The sequence below is a fragment of the Pteropus medius genome, unplaced genomic scaffold (assembly GCF_902729225.1).
Source record: "Pteropus medius unplaced genomic scaffold, Ma_sr-lr_union100, whole genome shotgun sequence".
NCBI classification, from domain to species: Eukaryota; Metazoa; Chordata; class Mammalia; order Chiroptera; family Pteropodidae; genus Pteropus; species Pteropus medius.
In genome coordinates, this window is record NW_024351730.1 from 41,686,950 (window position 1) to 41,705,697 (window position 18,748).

At 37.6% G+C, this 18,748-nt stretch overlaps 1 protein-coding gene across 1 annotated transcript in view; it reads right to left on the minus strand.

Annotated features, from left to right (window-relative positions):
• EIF4E (eukaryotic translation initiation factor 4E) overlaps window positions 1-2,893 on the minus strand; it is a 34,372-nt gene extending 31,479 nt beyond the window's left edge. The window contains exon 1 of the mRNA XM_039845770.1: window positions 2,052-2,893. Coding sequence (XP_039701704.1) covers window positions 2,052-2,069 — 18 coding nt within the window. The 5' untranslated portion in view covers window positions 2,070-2,893. The remainder of the gene's footprint in view (window positions 1-2,051) is intronic.
• Window positions 2,894-18,748: the final 15,855 nt, after the last annotated feature.

An 18,748-nucleotide genomic window follows, 5' to 3' on the forward strand; every position in this document is an offset into this window, starting at 1 on the left:
TACTGTATCACTGACCTCATTGCTGTGAATTAAGCGGTTACACTGAACAAGGTATAGAATCACATTTTGTAAATTCTGTATCCTAAAGAACAATTGGTATAGTGTCCTAAACATATCAGGGTCTATAAATATTTACTGACTCGAAATAGTCCTTTAACACTTTGTAGTTCTGTTTTGTGCTGCTGAAACAAAACTGCATAGCTCTGCAAAATCTACAGGACCTAAATACTACTTCACAGAATACATTATTGTTTCGAGGTTTTAGCCTTACCCCTATTACCAGTTGTAATGCTTTATACTGACACTGGTTCAGTGCGCAGGAAAGCAGATCCAGTCAAAAGTGAACATTAGAACCCGTTAAAGGGGTTTTAAGTTAAAAATTTTCAAACATCCTATGTCTTTATTCTTTATGTACATTAATGTTCTAAAGTCAATTAATTGTATCAGCAACTTAAGACACAGTTTTGCAGTCAATCTAATATCCAGAAACATAAATGAAAAGGGGCACCAATAAAAGAACCCGTAACCAAGCAGAAAAGCTTTCAATTCTGGCAACAAGGTAAGAGTAGTTTATAGCGATGTAAACAGAAATAAGTCTTTCTCTTCTCTACAAGCCTTTCCATGACTAGTTTTCGAAATAATTATAAAAGTCCTTAAAAAGTCAAAGCAAACTGGTAAACCATTATCAAAATCACAAACTACCATATACAAAAATATCTAGGAACCCAGGTCTAGAACTGATTCCAGAGTATCAACGTTTTCTGGTTAGTAAACTCCATTAGGCCTCTAAAACAACGTCACTTTAGATGAACCGGCAACATAGGCTTAGAAGTTTCAATGAGCCGGTGCCAGCAAACACTAACTATAACAAAGATACCCTTTCTCCTTTGGGCGGTAAACTACCAACTTTCTGCTCTGGGATCCACTTTCTGCTTGCTTCCACTAAGTTTAAAATGGTGTCTGAGAGGAAAGCCTGTAGAACAGATAAAGAGAAAATAATCAAATGGAAAGTTAATTTTAAAAGTTCCTAATTCTAACAAACTGTGCCTTAGAAATGTCAGACGATAAAGACTCGGAAGAACAGATGAATTTGAACCCATTCGCATTCTCTGGGACGAGCGCAATGCGCAGAAAGGATGAATGAATGGAAGACAGGCGCGCGTGAAATGCAGCAGGTCCAGCCCGCAACCACACCGGCAGCAGCGATCAGTAGGCCTCGCTCCTCCCCCTTCCCTCCTCCATGACAGCCCAGTCTCAAGCATGGAGGGGCGAGGACAATGTGATCCCCCTTCTCACCGCCACCACCACCCTTCATCCTACTTTAAGAGCTTTACCGCGTGACACGGGGTCATCCTCCCCACCCCAAACCTTTCTCGCCTCCCCCGCCGCCAACCCCGGCAACTCTCCGGCGCGCTGGAGTAACATGCGCTCGCCCCTCTCGGCTCCCCTCAGCGAGGTCAAAGCTTCTCTGCGCGTGCCGCCGCACCACTCCCGCCCAACCCACCCTCCGGCAACGCGCGCCCAGAAGCTCCCTGGCCCACCGGTCTAGCGAAGACCCGCGCGCACTCCGCGCCCGAGCGTCTGGGGTGAAGGGAGGGAGGGAGGAAGGGGAGAGGCCGTCCCGGGGCTCCTTCCTCCATCTCATTCCAGGCCTGCACGCCGCCCACCCTCCCTGCGGCTCCCGGAGCCCGCTCGGAGCCAGCGCCGCACCTTCCCATCCCTAAGACAATCCCCACACACCTATCGCAGGGCCCAGATCACTCTCCACCCTTGTGGGCCACCTCGCGGCTCTACAGGAGGAGCCGCACCGCCCCTCCTCCACTCCTCTCCCCCAGCTCTCGGGCCCCCACCAGAACGTGTGCGCTACACGCCGCCACGGCCAGCCTCCGGGGCACCCCCAGTTGCCCACGGGGAAGTCAGGCCCAAGAAGAGGGGGAGGGGGCGGCAAGGGGTAGCGTGCGCGCCGGGAACGCTGTCCCGCGGGGTCCCCCAGTCCGAAGGGAGACTGAGCGCGGGGACCGGTGGGGGTGGGGGCCACAGGCAATACTCACCGGTTCCACAGTCGCCATCTTAGATCGATCTGATCGCACAACCGCTCCTGAAGGGGGGGGTTAGAGGAAAAAAATGGGATTCCAACCGGATTGGTCGGTTACTGTCCACGTGACGGACGTGTCCGTTTGGCCTTGGCGGCGCCTGCGCAAGAGTGCGGCTGCGTGGGTAACAAGAGGCTTCTGGGAAGTGGAGTCTCTTTTTTTTTTTTTAAGAGCAAAGAAATTTTAAAAAGGACTGGTCACGTGGTCGATGGGTAAGGTGCGCGGTTCGCGCGGCAGACACTCGCGTGCTGGAAAGTGGTTTAAAGTCCTCTGTTCTACCGTCTGGTTGCTGCTGTCTCACTTATTGCCAAGCATGCCTACTGTGCCATTTGTTGCCCTGTCCTCCCATCTTCCCCGGAGTCTGGGAACTAGAGGTTCAGCACACACAATAAGGCTTCATTTGTTTAGTTGAGGTCCCAGGACAAGTTGCCTGTGTGTTTATTTAATTTTCTTTTGACTTCCCACCATTTTCTCTCAGTTTCAAAAAGAGGCGAAGGCGATGAAGAGTTAAGCAATCAACCCTCCCCCAGTCCCCCAGCTTCGCTAACGCTGGTGGTCACTTGCCATGACAGCGAAACGGGGTGGCGGAACCGCCCACAGTACCCACTTGCCACAGGCTGGGGGAGGGGGAGAGCACCCGACAGCTTTTCCTGTCCCAAATCCTGAGATTAAGACCTCAGGGCTAAATCTTGCGCGGAAGTAAAAGTTATTTGGAAGTTCAGCCCTCTCTGTTCCACTATTCTGCTTTGTCGTGAATGGAAATAGCCTAAGTCCAGGTGCCAGCCAGGGAAGCCACTCTGGCCCCACTGACTAAGCACTGGACTGATCGTCAGAAGTCAGGAGTCGTTAGGCAGGGTCAACTATGACTCGATGTTGACTCACTCTCCTTAGGCTGGTGACAATCATTCAGTGCCTCAGCTTTTTCATTTATGAACCGCAGGTGGTAATACACTTACCTCACAAGGGTGTGCTGTGGTAATGATTGTAACCAGCTTTGAAAATGCATCAGACTCTATAAATGCTTCATAATAAGCAACCTCATGCCTTCCTAAGGATCGGCTGCTTCCTCTGATGTTTTTTTAAACGATGTTTTAAAGTTTTTGTTTACTTTGTTACATGATCATGTACACCAATGCAATTTTAAAGTTTCAAGACAATTTTTGTCTTTATAACTGTAGCTACCCTTGGTAGGGGCTTTAATGTTAAGGAAAATATTGTAATATTCACGATAATCACTGGCATTTAGAAATTTATCCCTACTCGGGCATCCTATATTTCCTCTCCCTCTGAGATAACTGTGCTATCATCTCTCAAGATAGTGTTATTCTGCCCAGTCTGGTTATCAATACAACAAATAGGGAAAAATCTAAGAGCTTTAATGAAAAAGAACCTATATTATTACTATTTTTCATGCTTCTTAGAAATGTAAACACCAGAAAAATCAGTATACGCATGGCTGCCTGTACTGCTTATAGTGTTACTGATGTCCAGAGCTGTGTCATACCTATTATTGAGTGCATAATGGTTGCTTGAGTTGCCTAACACATAATTGAGGCTGTATAAGAACTCAAAACCAGTGCTTGTTCATATGTTTCAGTTTTACCTGGATGCCAGATGTGATTGATGAAAGCTTTTATACAGTCAGCTTAGCTCTAGTAGGTTTAAAGTAGATGGAATTCTTTAAAAATTTACCAATCAATGTATTTCTACTTACAGAGACTATCTGTAACTAGTAACCAGTAACTATTATTGTTACTTAAACAAGCCAAAGTAATTACAGTTGATGTCAGAGATATTTTCTGTTGGTTAAAAATAGTATCTGCTTATCTTCTCTGAGAAAATACCATAGATGTACTATCTTCATGATGCTGCTAGATAACAGAGCCAAGAATTAAGATTTCAGTCCCTATATGAGACCGAAAGCCAATTATTTTCTTAAAATATTTTTTAAATAATAGCTTCCATTTTATTAATGTTTCTCTTGATCTGAAAACTCCCCACTTTTGTCAGTCATCCTAGTTCTTTTACAATATTTATATATGCTTTTATTCTTTATAACTTCATTTCTCTCCGATTTGTATATATTTTGTTGCATGTGTTTTATGGCACATTCATGTGTCTTTGCCTAATATCACCATTAAATTCTGCCATTTCAAAGATTTGGTGATTAGATTTTTATTTTTGTGTGTATGTAGTTGATTGGGTTTTTGCCAATCTGAAATATACAGAGCAGAAATTGTATACTTTTTTCTCAATTTCACATAAAAAATACATTTGTTACTACCATATTTGTGCTTATACCTAAAGTAATAAGCTATATGAAATGGGATATGTATTAAAATACTATTCTACTTGATCGAGTTATCTACTTTAAGACATAACTACTTATGGCTCAGCACAGTATCATGGTAACTATTATTTATAAGCCTGTACTAATTAGTTATCATTTAGCATCTGTAAATAGTTATGAATTTTTCTCTACATAATATATTCAAGCTGGTGTATTATTAGTCTATAGATTTAATTCATGGTAAAAAAAACTAATTTGATAGAACGCAAGTTGCTTTTATCATGTATTTACCTCTTTGTCATTGGAATTTATTACATTTTCTAGATAACCAAAGTCATTGTTTTGCTAGGCATCGTTTAATTATGGTTCAAACTGATCATATCTGCCATGATCAATCCGTCAAAAATATTACTGCTGCATTGTCTATGATTAAAAAAAAACAGGCCTTGGAATTTTAGACATTCTGTTTAGATTAGATGACTTTCTTAGTCTCTGATCACTACTTAGCAATCATTTTTCTTTAATGAGTAGGTTTTGAAATAGAAGATATGAAATTACATAACAAATGATCCTTAATATTACAGGGTTGGGTATTAAATATAATGTAAACTAATCTCTAGGTAACACTAACATTGTTTTTAACCTTGTCCACTCACTTTTAAATTTGCTTATACTTACACTTTATGCTCTGTTATTGTTATCGTTGCTTTCTATGGTGATATTTCTTTAGGAAAGACCTCAGATGATGGCTTCTAACAGGATAATAATTTTAAATTACAGTTGTATAATTTAGTGTTTAAGACTATGAGCTCTGATGTCAAACTATCTTGGTCTAGAATCCCAACTCTGTTACTTACTGCGTGACCATAGGCAGTTTCTTTATGCCTCATTTTTGTCATGAGTTAGATGGGCATAATAATAGTACTTATCTTGTATGGTTAGTGTGAGAAATAAATGAGTTAATCCATGTAACATGCTTGGGATAGCTCTTATAACATAGTACTCAATGTTAACTATAATTTCAATGATATAATATGACATACATTCCTTATTTCTACTATTTTTGTCTAGTGTCATATGCTTAAGAATTCTTTTATGCAGAGAGCCAGCTTCAGCCCATTATCTTTAAGGATATTCCAAACTTTCAAAGTAAACTAACATTTATTGATTTCCTGTAACATACCAAGTATTTTTCACAACAGTTACTTCATATGACCTGGATAACAATTATGTGAATTAAACATTATCATCCCCATTTTATATATAAACAGATTCAGTAAAGTTAAGGGACACATGCAAGTCAACACAGCCAGTGATGAGCTGGAATTAATCCAATTCTCTTGATTCCAAGATTCTCTTCTCCCTATCATAGCTGCTTCCCTCTGATAGGTTCTTCCAAATGTCTTTCTCTTCAAAGGACTTCTCATACTAAGTTCATTTACAGAACTGACGCACCATTCAAGAAGTACTATGTTAGTAATGGGAAGTGTGTAATCACTGAAGGCTATTTAAAGGACATGGGAAGCCCAGGCACTTCCTTCCTGGACTATAAGATCTGCTTGACATCCTAAGTCATAGAAATTTAAATAGTTAAGTACCCATATGAAGATGAGTGACTACGAACCAAAAGGATGCAGCTAACCAGCACTCATACCTAATGAATGAGACAGTTACATAGTTCTTCCGTCATTTCATTCAGATCTCTGTTGCAATGCCATTTCCTGAGGGAAACCTTCTTGACCCCCCTGTCTAAATCAGCATGCCCATTATACTTTATGCAATTACCTTGCTTTATTTTTCGTTAGACCACTTCATAACCCTACCTCGAAACCCCATATTATATTAAATATTGTTTAATTAACTGTTGGTTGTCTCCACTAGTAAAATATTAGCTTCTTGATGATTTGTAGGTAGATTGCTAACTAATATTTGGGGAGAAACCGTAATCTAATTTTAAACACTGCACAAAAGTCTAGCCTCAGGACTAATAATGTAAGTAATAAGAAAATGACTATGTCAAGAACCATGTTAGTCAGTTCACATGCATTGATAATACCTCATTTTATCTTCAAAACAACATTCTAAGATAGATAAGGAAACTGAGGTTATACAACTTTCCCAAGAACACAGTTCTGTCTCTTCATACCATAATATTGACTTTCTTATTAGACTGCCTAATAAGAAAGATTATTGTCTGAAATAATGAGAAAGAATCTACAAAGAATTTGTGAAAAATTCATGTAAATAGTATGTTGGTCCAACAATAAGGTACTTTTCCAAATGAACTTAATTTACCTTTTAAAATTGAAATCAGGAAAAAACCAAAATGTATGGGACAAGATCAGGAGTCTTTAGAAATAACCTATAAGATTGTAAACACCCAAAATTCAGAGATTATATGGAACTCCAGGGAGACACAACTGGATTTTCATTGCTACATACATGAAGAAGTGCTTACATTGAACTTGTCTAAAGAAAGAAATGTATTTAATGGGTTGCTTGCCATCTATAAAAGAGGAATCTAGAATGACAATATTTGATGATCTATCTCTAGCACTGTTCTGGGGACAGGGTGCCCTGGAGTAAAAATATGGATTGCTGGTCCATTGGCCCTCATTGGGAATGGTTTCTTGATACCAACCATACAACTAGTTCACCTTGTGTTAATTCCAGGTTCACCAAATAACCATATGATAAACATGTCTTCCGTGTTGATTTGTATATAGGGCTGATATAGAAACATGAATACTCAGACCATAACTATTATATTGCTCAGATTCTCTCTCTTTCTTTTTTTAAATGGTACTAAGTTTTTTAATTTGTTATAATTGTGCTCCATGAGCTTCTCTAAGGGAAAGCTACCCCTGTGGACCGGATTTTCTCTGTCTTCTTGGATTGTGATGATTCTCTGAGGAAATGCCAAACTATAGGAATTGTCTGGGTGGCTAATCACCTTTCCCAGGATTTGCCATGTGCCTTTCTACTCCAACTGCCTCTTTGGAGACCTGGGAATTAGAAATTTTTTATTCACCTGCCTCTAAATTCTTATTTTAATTTCGGAATTTGAAAGATACCAGTCCTCATTCAAGACATTGCTTAAAAACATGGGATGTACTAAAAATCCTCAGATGTGGTCCTATGTGTTTCAAGTACCTAATGGAAAACTATGCTTATTATTTTATTAGAAGGAAATGATAATAGTAATAATACTCCAAGAGAGCCATTTTTATCTTTTGAAAATGAGAAATTTCTATTAAAGACTTGCTATTTGGGGAGAGCTTTTGGATGGATGCATTTAGTACAAATTGAGCAACAAGATTCAGAGCTCTGAAATGGCAAGTTAAGAAACAAAGGTTCAATCTTTATCATATCAGTATTTGAGATTAGAGATAATCAGGTTTTAAGAAGGGGAAAGATTTTGGTGCAGATATGTGTATTAGCAGACAGGATGTATTTAGCTTGTAAAAAGTGACTTCTGGGAAATGATAAAATAACATATTGGGCAGACTTATGAAACTAACAATTTAATTGCTAGGCAATTTATGGAAATGCTACCTTAAAAAAAAATCTGACCTTGCTTAAAATTTTTTCCTTAAAATTTTATATGCTTTTGCCCCCTGAAATTGAGAGAATTTGTTCAGATGAGAGTTAAATGTGATAACTATTACAGTCAATAAAATTGCAAGCTGAGTAAATATGATCATTTCTTTATTAGAGCTTAATTTTTACATTCCAAAAGATATTTTTGGAAGTATACAGGAAAATATCAGCAGTCGTTAAAATTGAAAAAAAACAAGCCGAAATTATTGTTTTGTAAATTATTTTTTAAAAGATTAATATAATTAATACTTGAAATACAGTAATCAACAATGCTTGACTGAAAATATTTGAGTGAAAGCATTTAAATATTTTAGCTTATTTTGTTTTTTTGTTTTAACAAGGAATATTACATTGTATGTCAACTATACCACAATAAAGTTGTTTTTCTTTTTAAAAAAAAGTTGGAAAAGAAATGTTAAATATAGGAAATTCATGCTATTTTCTGAACCTGCTTAGAGAATAAAGGTATTTAATGTACTCATAAAGAAACTTGGAAATATGTTGTTGTTTGGAGCGATTAAATCAAATTCCTGATAGAAGACAAGATTGCTTAAAAGCCTGGTACTCTTCTATTAAAAAAAAAAAAATTCACAGCCCTCCTCAGAGGTGAATTTGTTTCATTATTAGTTTGCTTTTTAACTTGGAACTGAACTTTCGTATAATATTTCACTTGGGGGATGAGACAATAGCTTAAATTGGTTTGAATCTATAAATTAATCTTTTGCTCTTCAAAATCGTTAAGGAAACTTGAAGCAGAATTGGAATTTAAAAAATGATTTTATTATTCTTATTGTTAATTTTTTATTTTCTTATCCTTTGTGATTTTTTAAATATATTCAATTTTATATAATGGTTTCATTTTAAATGCAATGTAACAAACAACATTAAAAAAATTATGTGTGTGTGTGTGTGCACTTTAAAGATGAATCTCTCCTACTATTCAAATCTCTCCTACTACTAATATACTCACATGCGAACGTTTTGTGCTTTTACAATTATAGGGCACCTTAAACTTTGAACTCTGCATTTTTTTACATGATATTTTATTGCAAATATTTTGGACCTTGGTTATAGACTAGATAACAATTTTTAAACTTTATTTTGAAAAAAATGTATCAAATTTACAGAAGAGTTGCAGTAGTAACTCCCACAAACTCTTCTAAATTTACCAATCCTTAACATGTTGCTTTGTTTCTCTCAATCTTTCATTATGTCTTAAGCCATTTGAAAACAAGTTGCAGATATAATGACATCTGAATACTTCAGCATGTTCCTCTTAAGTATAAAGACATTTTCTTACGGAGCCATAATGAAGATAATGAAATCAGGAAATGTAATGCTGATTAAATACTTTTATCTAAAACATAATCAGATAGTGAATATTCGAATTTTTCTAATTCTTACAATAATTTTATAGACTTTTTTTCCAATCCAGGACCATGCATTGCATTAATTGCCCTTTCTTCAATTTCCTTTCATATGGAAAAATTCCTCAGTTTTTCTTGATCTTTTGAGACATTGACACTCTGAGGAGTAAAGGACGGTTGTTTTCAAGAATATCCCTTAATTTGGTTTATTTGTTTTCTTGTGACCTTGTTATATTGATACAACACTTTTGGATTTATACATTTTGGGCAAAAATACTACATAAGTAATATTGTTTCCTTCCTAGTGCATCACATCAACACTGATAACATCAATGGCTTCAGGATATACCACTGAGTAGATACATTACAATTCCCTTACCCAGTTCCCCATGGTTACATGTTCAGGTTATTCCCAGTTATAAATAATGCTCTAATGCATACATTCATGAGAAATTGGTTTTCGTATGTTAGACAATTCCTTCAGAATACATTTTCAGCAATGGAATTAAATGGTTTATAGGATATAAACAAAATCTTCACTCTTTATACTTATTAGCATTCGCCTTGCTCTCAAAAAGTAGCAATATAACAGGTCACAAACTTGTCAGCCTTGAGTGTTAAAAAGGATTAAAAGAATGTATTGTTAATAACTTTTATCACTGGTTTCTATGTTTATTCAGAGCCTCTACTCCTACTTAAGATTTTTTTTATTTATTGGGATAACATTGGATAATAACATTATATAAATTTCAGGTGTACAACACCTATATTGTGTGCTTACCACCCAAAATCTAGTCTCCCGTCACCATGTATTTGATCCCCTTTACCCAAGTTGTCCTCCCCACCCCCCTTTTCCTTGGGTACCCACTATTCTGTTGTCTGTATCTATGAGAGTTTTTTCGTTTATGTGTTTGTTTTGTTTGTTCATTTGTTGTTTTTTGTTTTATATCCCACACATGAGTGAAATCATAAAGTTCTTGTTCTTTTCCATATGACTTACTTCGCAAAATACTCTCAAAGTCCATTCACGTTGCAAATGGCAATATTTTATATTTTTGTGGCTGAGTAACATTCCATTGCATATACGTACCATATCTTTACCCAGTCATCCAATGAAGGACACTTAGGTTGTTCCCATGTCTTGGCTATTGTGAATAATGCCATAGTTTATATAGAAGTACACATATTGTTACGAATAAGTATTTTCAAATTTTTCAGGTAGATACCCAGAAGAGGGATTGCTGGGTCATATGGTAGCTGTATTCTTAATTATTTTTAGGAAACTCCGTACTGTTTTCCATAGAGGCTGCACCAGATTACATTCCCACCAGCAGTGTGTGAGGTTTCCCTTTTCTCCACGTTCTCTCCAACACTTGCTACTTCTTGTTCTACTGTTAATAGCCATTCTAACAGGTGTGAGGTAGTATGTGGTTTTGATTCACATTTCCCTGATAACTAGGGATGTTGAACATATTTTCATATATCTGAACATATTTTCATATATCTGTTGTCCATCTGTATGTCTTTCTTGGAAAATTATCTGTCCTCTGCCCATTTTTTTTATTAGATTATTTTTGTTGTTGAATAGTATGAGTTTTTTGTATATTTTGAATATTTGCACCTTATCGAAGGTATTGTTTGTAAATTTCTCCCATCTGGTTGGTTGCCTTTTCATTTCGTTGATAGATTTTTGTTTGTTTGTTTATTTTTGTTTATTTTGCTGTGCAGAACCTTTTTAGTATGATTTAGGCCCATTCATTTATTTTTTCTTTTATTTCTCTTGCCTTTGGAGGTCAAGTTCACAAAAACCCCTCTGAGACCAAGGTCCATGTCTGCATTGTTTTCTATGTATTTTATTGTCTCAGGTCTTATATTCAAGTCTTTAATTCATTTTGAGTTAATTCTTGTAAATGATATCAGATAAAAGTCCAGTTTCATTCCTTTGCATTTAGTTTTCCAGTTTTCCCAAACACCACACAGAGGTTATTTTACCATTCTCCAAATGTGTAACCAGAAAAGACATATCTCATAGTTGAAATCTTGACCCTTGGGAGAAGAGCTATCATAGTGAGGAAGGTCAAGTGAAAACTTTTGAAACTGCTCCCCATCTCCCACTGAGTCTAGTTAAGACAATAAGCCAAAAGTAATATATTTCTGGGCAGGATAGTAATAGTGCAACTCCTAAAATTCAAAAGGATGCAGGGATGGTGGTCCTCATCATATCTTGATTTAATTCGCAGGTCTGGCCCATGCAGAAACTGAACAAATTCCCCAAAATGACATTAGACTATTGCAAATCAACCAGGTGAAAGCCTCAAATGATGCTGCTATAACAGACATAATATCTTTGCTATAGCAGATGAAATGTCTTTTCTATTCCTATCCAAAATGAGGATTAGAATACTTGGCATTTGCACGGACAGGACAGTATACATCTATAATTTTGCCCTTGGGCCAAGTTATACTACAGTATATTATATATTTCTGTCATAACATAGTCCAATGAGATTTTGAGTGTCCGAACATCCTGCAGAAGATCACAATGATCCACTATATCAGTAACATCACTCTAATCAAACTAAATGAGCAAAAATGGGCTAGCACATTAGAGACCTTGTTAGAAGATATATGCACCAGAGGGTGGAAAATAAGCCCTATTAAGATTCAGGAGCCTGCCATGTCAATAGAATTTTTAGGGGTCCAAAAATTCAGGGGCATGCCAAGATATGCCTCCAAAACTAAAAGACCAACTAAAGGATGCAATTATTGCATCCCACACTTCTCACATTGAAAAAGGACGTACAATATCAGATATCCTTCAGAGTCTAGAGGCAGCATATTCTACATCTAGGATCAAGTAATAAGAAAGGCTGCTAGCTTTGAGTAGAGGGGAAAGAGCTTTGAAGCAGGACCCGACTGTGGTGCAAATAGCTCTGCTCCTTGGACCATATGACCCAGAACACTTATGATGTTAGAGTTGTCAATGGTAGAAAAAGATGCCATGTGAAATTTTTGGCAAGCCCCAGTAAAATAGTCATAATGCATGCCTCTGGAGTTCTAGAGCAAGGCCATGTCATTTGCAGCCAAGAATTTTACTCTTTTTGAAAAACGATTCTTGGCATCCTGTTAGACACTGGTAGAAGGAAAATACTTGACCATGGAACACTACATGACCATATGGTTACAAGTGTCCATGATGAGCTGGGTCCTATAAAATCTAGTACACAAAGTCACAAGGTCAGACAGCCTAGCAACAATTCGTTATGAGCTGAAAATTGTACATCTGGGATCAAGTATAAGTAGGACAAGAGGGCACAAGCAGGTTGCATCACCACCTCTCCTTCAACTTGCACTATGGTTATATGGGAAATTCCTCATTATCAGCTGATGGAGGAGGAAAAGTTCAAGCTTGAACTTTTTGAGTCACAGCTGGGTCAACTTGATAGGTGAGTGCAAGCTGAAAATAGAAATGTTGCCACAGCCCCTTAAAAAACAATGATGAGGGAAATTCCTCGCAATGGGTACTTCCACTTCATGTGTAAAGATAGGTGGCCCAGGGTTAGAACATATATAAACCAATGTCAGTTGTGAATGACTTGGTGAGCTGGACAGAGGCCTGAAAAAAAAAAAACTAGATTATGGTCAAGTAGATCTGGGGTATAGCATATGGATAAACATGAGAATCAACACAAAGTATGAGAATCTTTGTATCATGTTAATGCCCACTAGAGCATATCCACTATGGAAGAGACTCTAAACAACCAAGAAAACAAAATGAGTTGGCCACTTGATGTTAGCTAGCTCCTGTCATCAGCTACTTCAGAGCTTGCACAAAGGATGCATGAACAGAATATCCATGGTAGCAGGGAATGGAGGCTGTACATGTACCCAAAAAGATGAACTTTGCTTACAAAGGATGGTCCAGCTTCTCCCACTGGTAAACTCCGACTTACCAGACAAAAAGAGGAGTCATCATCCTGTTGGAAGTAATTGACTCTGATCATCAGGAAGAGGTAGACATGCAGTTAAACAAAGGAGGAAGGAAGGATAAGCTTGGTGCCCAAGATATCCACTTGGGTGCCACTTGGTATTTCCTTGCCCAATTTTGATGGTAAATGGACGAATACAGAGATCTGGCCACACAGAAGCATGGCATCCTGAGAATCAGACCCTTAGGATAAGGACATGGGCCAAACCATGGGCAAACTACCAATACCAGCAAAGGTGCTCTCTGAGGATGAGGAGAATCTTGAGTGGATAGTAGAGTAGAGAGATAATGAATCTCAGCCACAGTCCTAGCATCAGCTGCTGTGATAGTGGCTGTAGTTCCTCCCCATCATCTTCCACTTCTAGATTTCCCTGAGAAAATAGGTCTACTGGGATCCAGGAGGAGGTATTCCAGAATGTATGTGAAGTGGATCTGAGCAGCACGAGGGGTAAACTGCTGTCAACACTCTGGTGAGCCACTGAGATTCTCTTTCAATGAACAGCTTGTTGCCCCTAGCTCTATGTCAAAATCTGCTTCCTAGTGAACCAACCAGACACAATGAATAGACGTAGTTGTAATTTGAGATATAGGTATGGAAGAACAACTTTAGCATATTTTAATAGAAATATCTTAAAAAGATATACCAGCATTTGAGCTGACCTGGAGTTTATGATTAAATTGTAATTTATGAATAAATTAGAAAATATATAATGGCATATTTTTTCATAAAACCTTGAATACATATATTAAGCTTAGTATGTAAATCAAAGAGTGAAAAGGTATTAAGTGGCAATGTGATACATCTGGCAACTTAAGCTGTGATTTCCATATTTTTTTTCTTAATTGCTACATAAAGAACTCATATGTCTTGATCTAAAGGATTATTATTGCTATTTAGAATAATACAGTTTGAGAATGTGGCTAAATATTATTATATTTAGGTGGATAGCTTACATATTTCTATACTTAGAAATGTTAAAATCCTGAAATTGTACTTTATATGTTTATTCATAATGGTCCTGCTATTTCTGCTTGGGTTAGGAACAGGTAAAAATATAACCTTCAGGCAAACTTACCCTACAATCTGCAATCCCCACCAACAAATTTTAGCCCCCGAGCAAGACTTTCTCACTAAGTGATATTATGTGATTATATTAGGGTTCTCCAGAAAACAGAGCCAATAGGATATATATGTTGTATGTGTGTGTGTATATACACACATACACACACACACACACACACACACACATTCAACATATATATATATTTACATCTCCTGTATATATGACTTACATACAGGAATTGGCTCACACAATCATGGAGGTCAAGAAGACCCACAATCTGTCTCTTGCAAGCTGGAGAACCAGGAAAGCCATATGGTGGTGTAATTCAGTCTGAGTCCAAAGGCCTGAGAACCAGGGGAGCCAATAGTGTAAGTCCCAGTGTGAATTCAAAAGCCCAAGAATCAAGAGGCTGATGGTTTAAGTCTCAGACCTCGTCTAAAGGCTGGGGGACGAGGAGCATTGATGTCCAAGGGCAGAAGATGGAGGTCCCAGCTCTAGTAAAGAGCAAGCTCACCCTTTCTCTGCCTTTGTTCTGTTCATATCCTTAAGGGATTGAATGATGCCCACCCACAGTGGTGATGGCAATCTTATTTGGTCTACCATTCAAATGCTAATCTCTTCCAGAAACACCCTCACAGACATACTCAGAAATGATGTTTTACCAGCTATCTGAGCATTCTTTGGCCCAGAAAAGTTGACACATAAAATTAATCATCACAGTGTCATTAAGATATCTATCTAAATCTAATATCTGGGACTCACCAGCTTCAGGTAGAGTTGGAATCTTACCCAGCTGCCTCTATTGTTAACCAGATGTTTTCTTTTAAAATAAAGTGCTGCAGATATTGTTGCAACCCTCTCCACAGCCATAAAGCATCCTTCCTAAACACTAAACCTTTAAAAATCTTTTTATATTACATGTTGGTCATATGTAATTTGTAGGGTTTGAATCTTCTCTAATTTAAAATAATTGCTGTTTGCAAGCTTTAAGAAAATTTTCGAGAAATTAATGTTAGGGTATTTTGTCAAAACCTGCCAATTGGACTTACAAATTTGAATTCCAGTAATTAATATGACATGTAACTCATCAAGAGATTGTGAATAGAATTGATGAAAGACATGTTTTAAACTATGAAAATTTACCAGTTGTATATAAAGAAGGAATATATTTGCATGACACTTCCTTAAATCAGTCTCGCTGATTTCTAGCCCAAAGAACATGATATGATTCTGACTGTGAATCTGCACACTGCTTATTGTCATCCATGTACAGGTAATGAGCAAAAGGTGTTGGTAGTCTGATCCAGCTGATTCAGCATGAGTATTCCCTGAAGAAATAGTATCTCATATTTACAACTTTGAGAATCCTATTAGTGAAAAAAAAATAAGTTTCTAACAGCCTGTGTAATCTCAATGACATACCTTGAAACATTTTGTTACCACCTAAACCAAGTAATGTTTCAGAGATGAGAGGAATGAAATGGTAGTCTCCTTAAACTAAAGAGGATATGTTATTTAGGGACCTAGCAGAAGCAAAAAGGGTGGAGGAAATTACTTATGAATCTCTCTTAACTGGAAGAATTTGAAAAAGACAAGAATGCAGCTAGGTTTCAAGAACAGGGAACTTGAATGACTTCAAAACTTCCTCTGACTCTTACAGTGCTCTACAGTTCTTTATTCTCTCACTGCAAACTGGCTTTCTCCAAATTGTAGGAAACATGGCTGCCCAAACCTCTAAACCTCACTGGCATCCTACAGGCTTTGGGGCCATAATGGTACTGACTCCCATGATCCTATGTTAAAGGAAGAGTTCTAAGTCAAGTGCCAAGCCTAGACCAATCAACAAAGTCCAGCAGGGGTAGAGTGTTATGATTGGTCTAACTTGGATTGTGTGCTAACTCTTGGACCAGTCAACTCTGCCTGGGGGAGGGGTGGCATTTGTAACAATGTAGTAGCTTCTGTGTGTCAGAAAGTTGGAGGAAAAGTAAGAGCAGGTTATAGAAAGCGGGTAGGAAGGATGTGCTGCCAAGAAAAGAGTGTTTAATACAGAAGAAAACCCAAGGCAAGAGCTTAAGGTCATACGCAGATGAATAATTAACCAGATCAACCAACCTAAATATTGTAGGATGAATAAACTTTAACAACAATAGTGTAAAAACTAAAGCATATCTTGACAGAACAGTAATATGAAAATATCCAGAAGGAAACATATTGATGTATTAGTAATGGTTATCTCTGGGGAGTGTGCAGGGGGAGGGGGTCAAAGGGAGAATTTTACTCTTTACACTTCTATAGTGTTTGAAATTGTTACAAAAAGATGATATATATCAAAGCTTGTAGAAAAATAGCAAACAAAGATAAAAGATGTAAGGTTCCTTTAAAGTCTTTTAAGCAATAATAATTGGAGAATATTATGTACTGGGAAACTAACAGGTGGCATGCGTGATGAAAAACACATCAGAATCTATAGAATGTAATAGTCTCCGATTCTGTAGATTTGAGGTGAAGAGAGAATAGCTGTTCTATTCTCAGAGAGAAGAGTACAGTAAGTCCTCACTTAATATTGTCGGTAGGTTCTCGGAAACTGCGACTTTAAGCAAGAAAACTATGTATAAGGAAACCAATTTCATTATAGGCTGATTGATATAAACAAAAGTTAAGTTCCTATGGCATATTTCAGGACATAAAAACATGACTAAACTTTCATATAAAGACCCAAAACATTTCTAATGTTAAACATTGAAATAAATGTCTCAATATTTAGCTCTATATACATTTAAGAAAGATGAATAAAAACAAGTAATAGAATTTTTTTCCAACCTGCTTATTCAAGTTCAGGGTTACAGGTGGCCAGAGCCTCTCCAAGCAGCTTAGGGCACAAAGTGGGGCCCATCCAGGACAGGACACCCTTCTATAGCAGAGTGCACTCACACCCACATTCACTCGGCCTGGGACAATCTAGACACACCACTCACCTCGTGTGCACATGTTTGGGACATGGGAGGAAACCAGAGTCTCCAGAGAAAACCCATGTGGACATGGGGAGAATGTGCCAACTCTACATATATAGTGGTACCGGCTGGGAATCGATTATTTTTTCTCATCAACATTATAATGAAATGACGTCGAACAAAACGACGTTATTAGAAGACCTGCTGTATCTATAAGAGTAGTAGCAACAACGCTGATGAAATTGGTAAGGTATTGATATGAGGTCACAAAGTACATTGGAGTCTAGATAGATAAGAAGGACAAATAAGAAATAAGAAGAATCTGAGGCAAGAATAAGTTGGCTAGTGATAATTCAAACATTTCTAAGGCCTAGAATGTTGAGATGGGCCTGTAACAAATAATTATAAAAAATAATAATGAACATGGGCTGGGGGGTAAATTTAGGTGTTTCAAGGAGATAAAAACAAGGCAGGATACAAAGTGATGTGAACACTTACCCAATGAGAATGGAATTAGGAAGTGTAATGTTTTCTGATTAGGTAGAACTTGACGTTTGTTTTAACAAATTAAAAAATTGCCAGCTGCTGCTCTCAGTGGAGACAGAAGAATCACCCCCACCCCCCAAAAGAATCACTAGAGTGGCTGCCTTTAGTTATGTAAATGGAAAACATACCACCCCTTACCCTTTACTTCAGTGGTTTGACAAAGGCTGCCCTTCCTAATGCCTCTTGATATGCAAATTTTTATAGAAAACGGAGCCTCCTGGATAGAAAGGAATCAAGACCTTGACCTCTTCTCTTTTGATATTCCAATTTATTAGACTCTATTTAATAAATTGAGATGGTCTCAACTAATCCTTTCTGGCAGTAAAGGATACCAAAGCCATCAAGAATTCACTGGGAAGAAAGGGGGCATCTGGGTATAGGGACAAAGCCCTATGGGGCACAGCATGTGGCTCACAAGAAAGCTTTTCTCCTCCCCACCTCATATCTTACTTGTCTTGGACAGTGTGTTCCCAAATATAAGTTAAAATGCTATACTTTTGTGGGCCCAAAGCTAGAGTGACCTGTGCCCCATTTGGACCAGCAAGTTTATCCTTGTTCTTTTAATAGACAAACTCATAACCCTCAACTAAGGCTGTTAGTGAACTGGTCCACTTCTCTAATTCTCTCTTAAGCAGCTAAGCAATTGGGAATTAGAACAGGCCTCTTTAGACTGAGTAAGTTTCTAGGCTTTTTCATAATTTAGGGGGAAATGCCAAAACAAGTATAAATTACCAAATAACAAGTGTAAATTACCAAATTCAAGAAAAATGACCTAAGTATAAATTTAGGGAAGCACAATGAGATTGTGATTTTAACGAAGAAACTTAAAACTAAGCCATTACAATATAT